Source organism: Trichomycterus rosablanca, chromosome 18, assembly GCF_030014385.1.
Source record: "Trichomycterus rosablanca isolate fTriRos1 chromosome 18, fTriRos1.hap1, whole genome shotgun sequence".
Taxonomy (NCBI): Eukaryota; Metazoa; Chordata; class Actinopteri; order Siluriformes; family Trichomycteridae; genus Trichomycterus; species Trichomycterus rosablanca.
The window spans coordinates 1520912-1529026 of record NC_086005.1 but is presented as its reverse complement, the minus strand read 5'-3'; the positions used below and the strand labels follow the sequence as shown (position 1 = coordinate 1529026).

The following is an 8115-nucleotide window of genomic DNA, read 5'->3' as shown; positions in this document are numbered from 1 at the left end:
TCATCATCCATCGTTCATCGTCAATGCGTACCTGCTTTATCCTGGACAAGGTCGCGGTGGGCCTGGTGTCATCTGGTAGCCCTGGGCGAAATACTGGAAAGCACTCTGGAAAACACACCTAGAACAGTCAAAGTAAAACTAGTACAGTACTTGACAGAAACCCAATCAAGACAAATCACCCGAGTGCAATATACCACAAAATTATGTGGACACCTGAGCATAAGCTTGATAGGGATGCCTTTACAAAAGAGCTGAGACGTAGTCTTCTGTCTTATGGTCCAGCATTTGTGAAGTCAGGCACCAGACGCACAATCCTAACGGACCTGTATACACCTGGTTAGGTGGGTGTGGCTGAAACGCCTGAACTTTATCATTTAAATAAATGTCCATAAATTTTTGGCCATGTAATGAACATGAGGAACAAAGTTGATTTAACACAGTCCAGTACACGTGAACAGAATTATTCATTCATTCATTCATACATGATACCGCCAAAAGTACAAAGGCGCAGAGCTTGGGGGTTTCTTGGTGATAAAAGCTTGTGGTGATCAGGGATGTTGGGTTGCTGTCGTTCTGCCTCTCTTGTCCGATCACTCAGGTTTGATGACGGTGGGGAGATGGGCGCTGATGTCCTATGACAGCCTTCATGACCTTGTTACCTGCTCGCTCTCCCTTTTAGTCCTGCTGTAATAATTAGAGGTGTCTGAGTTTAAAACTGATATTTTACTCTTAATGATTCACATTTTACACGTTTTACCCCGAGGTGGTTCTGACGGAAACCTGTTCACCCGCCTGAGGTTAAGGAATGAAGTCGAGACCGCCGTGCCAACAATGCTGTTCCTGCCAGATGTGACGGGGACCTGCCGTGTCTGCACCAAGAATGTCAAGAACTCACTACAGACTTTATTACAGACTGGACTGAATAATAACTCTATTATTATTATTTATTTATTGCTAGTTATAACTTTTAGTTCATTTTAATTTGTGTTTGTATGATTTGTGTAAATCCTATTTATTCAAAGTTTCCTCCAGGCCACCCGAGAAGGATGGAGGTCCCTGCTGAGTTCCTCTGGTTCCTCTCAAGGTTCCTTCCTGTAATTGTAAGGGAGTTTTTCCTGCCACTGTCGCCCTCGGCTTGCTCAACAGGGGTTTTTGGTCTGTTGGTCCAGGATTCTGTGAAGTTACTTTGAGACAATGTCTATTGTAAAAAGCGCTATATAAATAAAGTTGACTTGACAAGCTTGCTGGGCATCCAGTTTCAAATGCAAATGTTATTAAAACAGAGTGACCTTTGTGTGTGATCTTTTCAGATAAAGTAACAGCCGCTCTCCTGAGGAGCTTCTTACAAGACTTTAAAGCTTGATGTCTGTGGGAATTTGTGCCCATTTAGTCAAATGATATCAAGAAATCCTCAGTCGATGTTCCGGTTCATTCCAGAGCTGTTAAACGTGGCTGAGGTCAGGGCTCTGCTTCTTCAAACAAATGTCTCTGTAGAGCTTGCTTTGTGCACAGAGGTACAGTCATGCTGGAAAAGGACCTTCCCTAAACTGTTGCTGCAAAGTTGGAAGCATGTAATTAGTAACTGCTGTGGCCGAAACATAATACATAAATTCAATAATTAGAAGGGGCGTCCCAAAATTCTCGTTCATATAGTACACATTAATAAATATTACGATCTTTTGAGTTTCAAAAGCTTTTTTATTGTAAAAAAAGAGCAGACGTTAATCCCACAACCATTTACAGATTTTATCTGGCAGTTTGTTTCCTTAGTTTCTTGGTCAGTAAAATAAAACTGCAAAAAAAAACCTAAATAAAGAAAGAACGACACTTATGATGATAAACTGATGAAACCTAATCTACAACTCACACACAAGCTAATCCTGCATCTGCAGACTATAATCTCACGACTCGAGGGGCGCGGCAGATTCGGCCGAGTCTTTATATTCTCTTCACCGCGTCATCGATGTCGTCGATCTGCTCCTTCAGCTGGTTCCACTGCTCCGGGTTCAGAGAGATACCTGACATCAGAGGAGAGAGGAACGGTTACAGGAACAGAGAGACACCTGACATCAGACGAAACAACGTTTTGTTTGGTTTAATGGCAAGTTAGCTAGAGATGGACCGATCTCCTTTCAGGGACATCGGCCGATAGCCGATTCCGATCGGGGGGGGACGATTAGCAGTAAATAAACTTAAAAAGAGCCTCACAGTAAAGATAAACCGGAGCAGCGTGTGTGTGTGTGTGTTTGTGCCTTTAGAAGAGACGCTTTGTTCACAGTATCGCTATAAGTGATTCATTGATTCATGAGTCGATTCGTTTTTATGTGAAGCGTAAGTTTCTCTTCTCAGTTATCTCTCCGTGTTTACTGTTATTAATTAATGTCGTGGTTTTAAATAAACACCAACTACTACAGAACATTCTGTGTGACTCTCTTACATTAAAAAGCTTCATTACACCGTTATTAGCACAGATCTGTAACCGACCGTCAGACTCGTTCCGTCTAAGGAGCTAAAAGTTCAGCAGATGATCCTGAACTAACGAATTTGGTAATGAATAAACTTTTGCCTCTGATTGGCTCTGTAACGTTTTCTGTTCTCATCTACATCACAAGTAAGAACCGCTCACGATTTACCAAAGTGAACCAGGAGTTTATATAACGTGCTGATAGAATCCACTCAGATGTGACTGGGTTGAATTATCTTTTTAAAGTAAATATTTCAATCAGCAAAATTACATCGTAAGAGCTTTCACGATGGTTTCTGTACGATGGTTGATGAATGGTGATGCGATGGTTGGTGCTTCGTAGCTCAAAGTCTGGATCAATCCACTGAGCTGTTAACTTAACGTGATCTTTATATATCACACGATCGGATCGGCTACTTTTAGGAAATATCGCCGATCGCATATTTTGATTAAAAATCGGCCGATACCGATTCGTAGCCGATCGATCGTCCCATCTCTAAAGTCAGCACCTATGGCCATTTTTGACTGGTTCCATAAAGGTCTCATTTTATTTAGTCATGGACGTACGTGATACTGTCATACTACTGTACAGTATAATAGTAATTGCCCTTATATAGTCCATATTTTTATTGTTTTGCGAGCCAAAAATGGGTTACAGAAAAAAAATGATTTCATTTAATAATTTGTTAGGATTTTAATGTCATGTTTTATACACTTTCATTAAGATTCATCAGTTCAAGTTTAATGTCAAACACAGTCATAGACAATTTTGTATCTCCAAACTAACTTGACGGCACGTCTTTGTACTGTGGGAGGAAACGGGACAAAGGACCCGGACCGCTCCGTCTGGGGATGGAACCCAGGACCTTCTTGCTGTGAGGCGGCAGTGCTACCCACACATCCCTGTAATGCCCTGTAATACGCGGTTCCTCGTTCGCTGCGACATTAGAAATCAATTTATGCATAACGGGCGTAAAACGTCCCTCACCTTTCTTCCCAGGTTTCATCTCCCCCTCCTGGTCCATCCAGTACTCGCGGATGTCGATGAGAACCTTCCCTTTGAACTCACGTACACTCACGTACCTCATCTTCCCTATCTTGGAGAACACAACACACAGAACGTTTACATGTTTACACCTCAGTCACAAGTTACACAAGGGTAAATTATGCAGTGGGATGAATCAGAATCAGAGCGCTGTGGTACTGCCCGCCTGACCGGGTGCTCGAGAGACAGAAATCCGTCGTGTTCGAGTGAGGGAACATCGGACCGTGTTTTCCTGGTGTCACCAGTGCAAGTTTGCTTGTTAGTTTGGATTTTAACAGCATGTTTAACACGTTTGTGTCATTTTATGGCATGATCAGTACCACGTTTGAGTCTGCTTATTGTATCCTGTCCATTATATATCTTTATTTTTATGGCTGTGAGGTAGGTTCAGGTGCAAGTACTGGAGGAACATGCAGGACACACAGCGTGACTCCCGATCAGCCAATCCAGAGATTTAGCACGTTATGGGGAGCAGGAAGACAACAAGTGCACAGAGGGAGAGGAAATACGGGCATTGGGATTGCATTTCCCCGTCTTATTTCAAAAATACTTGGAATTAATCAGTAGGGTTCAGTTATCTCCTCAGGTAAATGTGGCCGCTTTACTTACTGGAAGAAAAAACATCCAGTGAGCAGCAGACTGTACGGTCTACGTCTTGTGTCAGCAGAATGAATGGACCCGACCCGCTCTGTATAAACAGCTCAGGCTGCGAGTGCCGGGGGTGTACCGGTGTAGGAGATGTGAGCACGTGTAATCGGTTGCAACTCCTGACCTGGAACATGTTGTCGGCTTTATTGCTGCTGCCGCCACTTTTCGCCGAGCCGGATGATTTCGAAGACTCGCCGCTCTTCTGCTTCTTGGCCGGTTTCTCTGGCATCGGCTTCTTTCTTTTGGCCTTGAATGATGGGAGTCCAGCGATCAATAATCAATAACGATCATGAACACGAGTGTGCAAAAGTCTGGTGGACGTTTTCATACCTTAGTTTCAGCTTCACTGTCTGAGTCGCTGCCGGAGGTCGAAGACAGAACTTCCCTGGATTTAGGCATCCTGCAAGACAGGAACACACTCTGTTACTCGAGTAACGTCTGGAGCAGGACTGCTAGTCTTGATAAATTATTTAAACCAATAGCAAACCAAACCATAATTCGTCCTAAGAGTTTCATGCCAACAAGGCTTGAGGTTTCATGGAATTAAAAAAATAAAACAGTTCAGCATTCAGGCTGCCGCTTACTTCATGATGGGACTAAATTAGACCTAAATAAGCTAATAAATGAATAAAGATCCAGTCTGAATATAAAAAAAATAGAAAATTGAATATCTAAACATATCTAAGCATATCAAGTGAAATAGAACTGAACCAAGAAAACACCCTTGAGGTACCCCACATGTAAGTGGAGCAATAGAAGACGTCTGATTACCTAGAGACTGTGAATGTTCTGTTGTTCTGTATTATAAAACGATGTAATCATTGTCCAAACATCAGTTTAATGTAAAGTAAGTAAATGCACATCATGCCCTAGTGCTCTTCATTGTTCTGACCAGGTGCACCAGTCTAACTTTACTTTTAACAGAAATTAATTCCACACGCACCTGTTCTGTTGCTGCTGGCTTTACCACAACCACGAAAGTGTAATAAAAAAAATCCCCACAGCCTGGTTTAATATCAAATCAAAAACAACAAATTCACTCCTGCAGCTCCTGCTCGACACAAAATGAAACCTGATGGGAGTGCGACTCAAACTGCGCATGCGCACACGGACGTCGCGGCGTTATCGTTATCATTTAAAAACACATTTACAACTCGCGTTTACTGTATTACTGTATTTATATTAGATATCTACCGCTGCCGTATTTATAACTGACTCATTTATTTAGTAAACGTTTACAGTAAGCTTTTTGTGTTCATTTCGGTTGGCGCGGATACAAAAAACTACAGTAAAAAAAACTACAATTCCCATAATCCTCCGCTCTGTACCAGGTTTACTATAAACGCATTGTTTATATCAGACACATAGTTCTTTAAAAACATTTTAGATTTTACAATAACAAATAATAAGGCGATTGTTCTTTGTTTACTAGTTGAACAATAAACAATAAACTGAGGTCTGATAAATATCTCACTAGCATTGGAAGCGTCCAAAAAGCATCGAAGTGTACTAATTATAGCGCACACAATTGATTCGACTCTATACAGAATAGGGTACCTATTTAGACATACAGTACCGATTTGGAACGCAACCGCAAAAATGCCCGGATTCAAACGCGTAATCTTATTGGGTCATTTAGTAATATTCAAATCAACATTTACATTTACGCATTATTGAACATTACCTTCAATATTATTCTGTACACACACAATTGAATTCTTTATTTAAATACTATAATGCTTAAAATGCGTTTTTATTATTATGTCGTTTATTAAATAATCTGCTTTCAGAGATCGACAGGAATTAAATCAGGCCAAATGCCCGGATGAGAGCGGGAAATCTGATTGGTTAACATAACTATCGCTAAAGTACTAAAAGGGCTACATGTATTTATTGTTAATTATTATTATTCATTTACCCAACTGCGTTTTATATTAAAACGTGATCCCTAATCTAACGACGTATTTTAGCGAGACGTTAAAAATGGCCATGTCTGAAACAACACCTTACTTCCTATTTACTACACACTTCAAAAGGTAGTTCAGGTGCTCTGTAAACAAATAGTTTACACAATTTAAAAGCAAAGTACATTATTCTGCTCTTTATTAAGCAATACGACTAAAAACCTTTTAAGTTTTAAGACAGTAAAATTCTCTAAACTACCGTACTACTCAAGAATTGTAGCTCGAGAAATGCCCGGATGCTAAAGCGGCATCTGATTGGTCAACTCTGCACGCTGTTTCATGGGATATGTAGTTTTTAACTACATGAAGAACTACAAGTCAACATTAACATTTTCGTAAAAATATGAGAAGCGGAATGATCACAATAAACACGTTACATAATATAGATTAATCTTATATTATATCGACACACTAAATAAACACAGAACGCTCGTAAAAGAGGCATTTTTTTCACCATATCAAAACAAAATCCCATTCATTTAACATCACGGATGAACTAAACAAAGCAATAATGTATTAAATATTAATTCTGCATCGATATTATTATGTTATTATGCGTAAATTCTCACCTGTGACTCTGATCTTGTAAACGCAGCGTTGGAAAGTCAGTCGGTGTAAAACGGCGGTTTGTTTCTAATAGAAAAACCCACTGACGCAAAAATGGCCGCCGCAGGACGTGTAGTGCAGGATGTAGGGCGCAGAAGCCATTATTTCATTCCCTAGGAAGGGCGCCTAGATAGTGAATAAGAGGTGATTTGGGACGGAACCTCACGTTAGATTAAAAATTAGAACGTCGCAGAGGACTTTCCCCAATACACTGTTTACTTGGTTTGGGAATATTTTTAAAAACAACCGTTTGTACAAACAGTCACTCAAATGTTTATTTATTTAGAGTAACCACTTTAGTCTAACCAGGCTTGCGGTGTGTCCAGAGCCAACCTAAACACTTGGAGCATCCATTACCTTTACTCACTTACACCTAGAGTAGTCAGTACACATAGGTACATGTTTTTGAGGCACGAATTAAACAAAGTACCTGCAGGAAACCCACACACACATGAGCTACTGTTTATGAAATCTTATCTATCTTATCTTCTCATCCATCTAGCCCGCCAATATAGAGAGCTTAAGCTCTTAAGAACTGAGTCTCAGCAGTGCTACAGGCCTGTTCAAGCACTCAACAGACACAGTTGGCCGTGTCTGAGGAAGACAAGGTCGTTTTAATATTTTAGTTTCATCATTCTTCTTAGTTTGGCACAATTTTGAGCAGCCAAATTATCTAGTGCATGTTTATTAAGGGTTGAGAAAAAGCAGAGTACACAATAAACACCCACGTATACCTGAATAGAACATGCCAAACCTTTCACAATGACTGGAAGTGTACACACCACATAGCCAAAAGTCTGTGAGTTTACGTGTTTCAGCCACACTCATTGCTAACAAATGTATAAAATGAATGATAAAAAACCCCAGCTCCAGTGTTGGTCTGGACAGATCTGGTTTGACTAGTTCGGTGTGGTCGATTCAACCTAACCCTAAACTCAACCTTACTAAACACATTCGGGAGTAATTGGAGCATCACGTGCAGAGCTTTCTTGTCTAACAGGCTTTGACTTAAACTCTCTTTGGACAGAATGGTTACAAATTCCCACACACATGTTCGAAAATCTAGAAAATCAAACAAGCTCAAGGCCAAGTTTCCACATACATTTGGCTTTACAGTGTAGTCATGCTGATTAGATTCAGGAGAAACCAGTAACAAGTCGTCTAACAGACAATCAGGTTTTTATAGGAGTTTATTAACAGAGAATTATGTGACAGTGTAAAAATAAAAAATAAATATTTCAACATTTAAAATCAGAAAAACCCAAAACAGCAACATTCCATTTAAATAAAGGCAAGAAAAAAAGCTTAAAATGAAATGTGTGTTGTCTTTTAGCAAAAGAAATAAGTTAAATAATTAAATTACATTTATTATTTACATTTCCAACTTT

At 40.0% G+C, this 8115-nt stretch overlaps 1 protein-coding gene across 2 annotated transcripts; it reads right to left on the bottom strand.

Moving 5' to 3' along the window:
• Positions 1–1677: 1677 nt before the first annotated feature.
• Positions 1678–6783, bottom strand: sub1a (SUB1 regulator of transcription a). 2 transcript variants are annotated; one of them, XM_063014309.1, is made up of 5 exons: positions 6691–6783; positions 4488–4557; positions 4282–4404; positions 3453–3561; positions 1678–2018 (listed from the first exon to the last, which is right to left on the bottom strand). In XM_063014309.1, exons 2-5 carry the CDS (start codon positions 4554–4556, stop codon positions 1939–1941), a joined length of 381 nt encoding a protein of 126 aa, XP_062870379.1. In that variant the 5' UTR covers position 4557; positions 6691–6783; the 3' UTR covers positions 1678–1938. The 2 variants fall into 2 exon arrangements, with proteins under 2 accessions (XP_062870379.1, XP_062870380.1); XM_063014310.1 differs by lacking the exon at positions 6691–6783 and adding an exon at positions 5101–5213.
• Positions 6784–8115: the final 1332 nt, after the last annotated feature.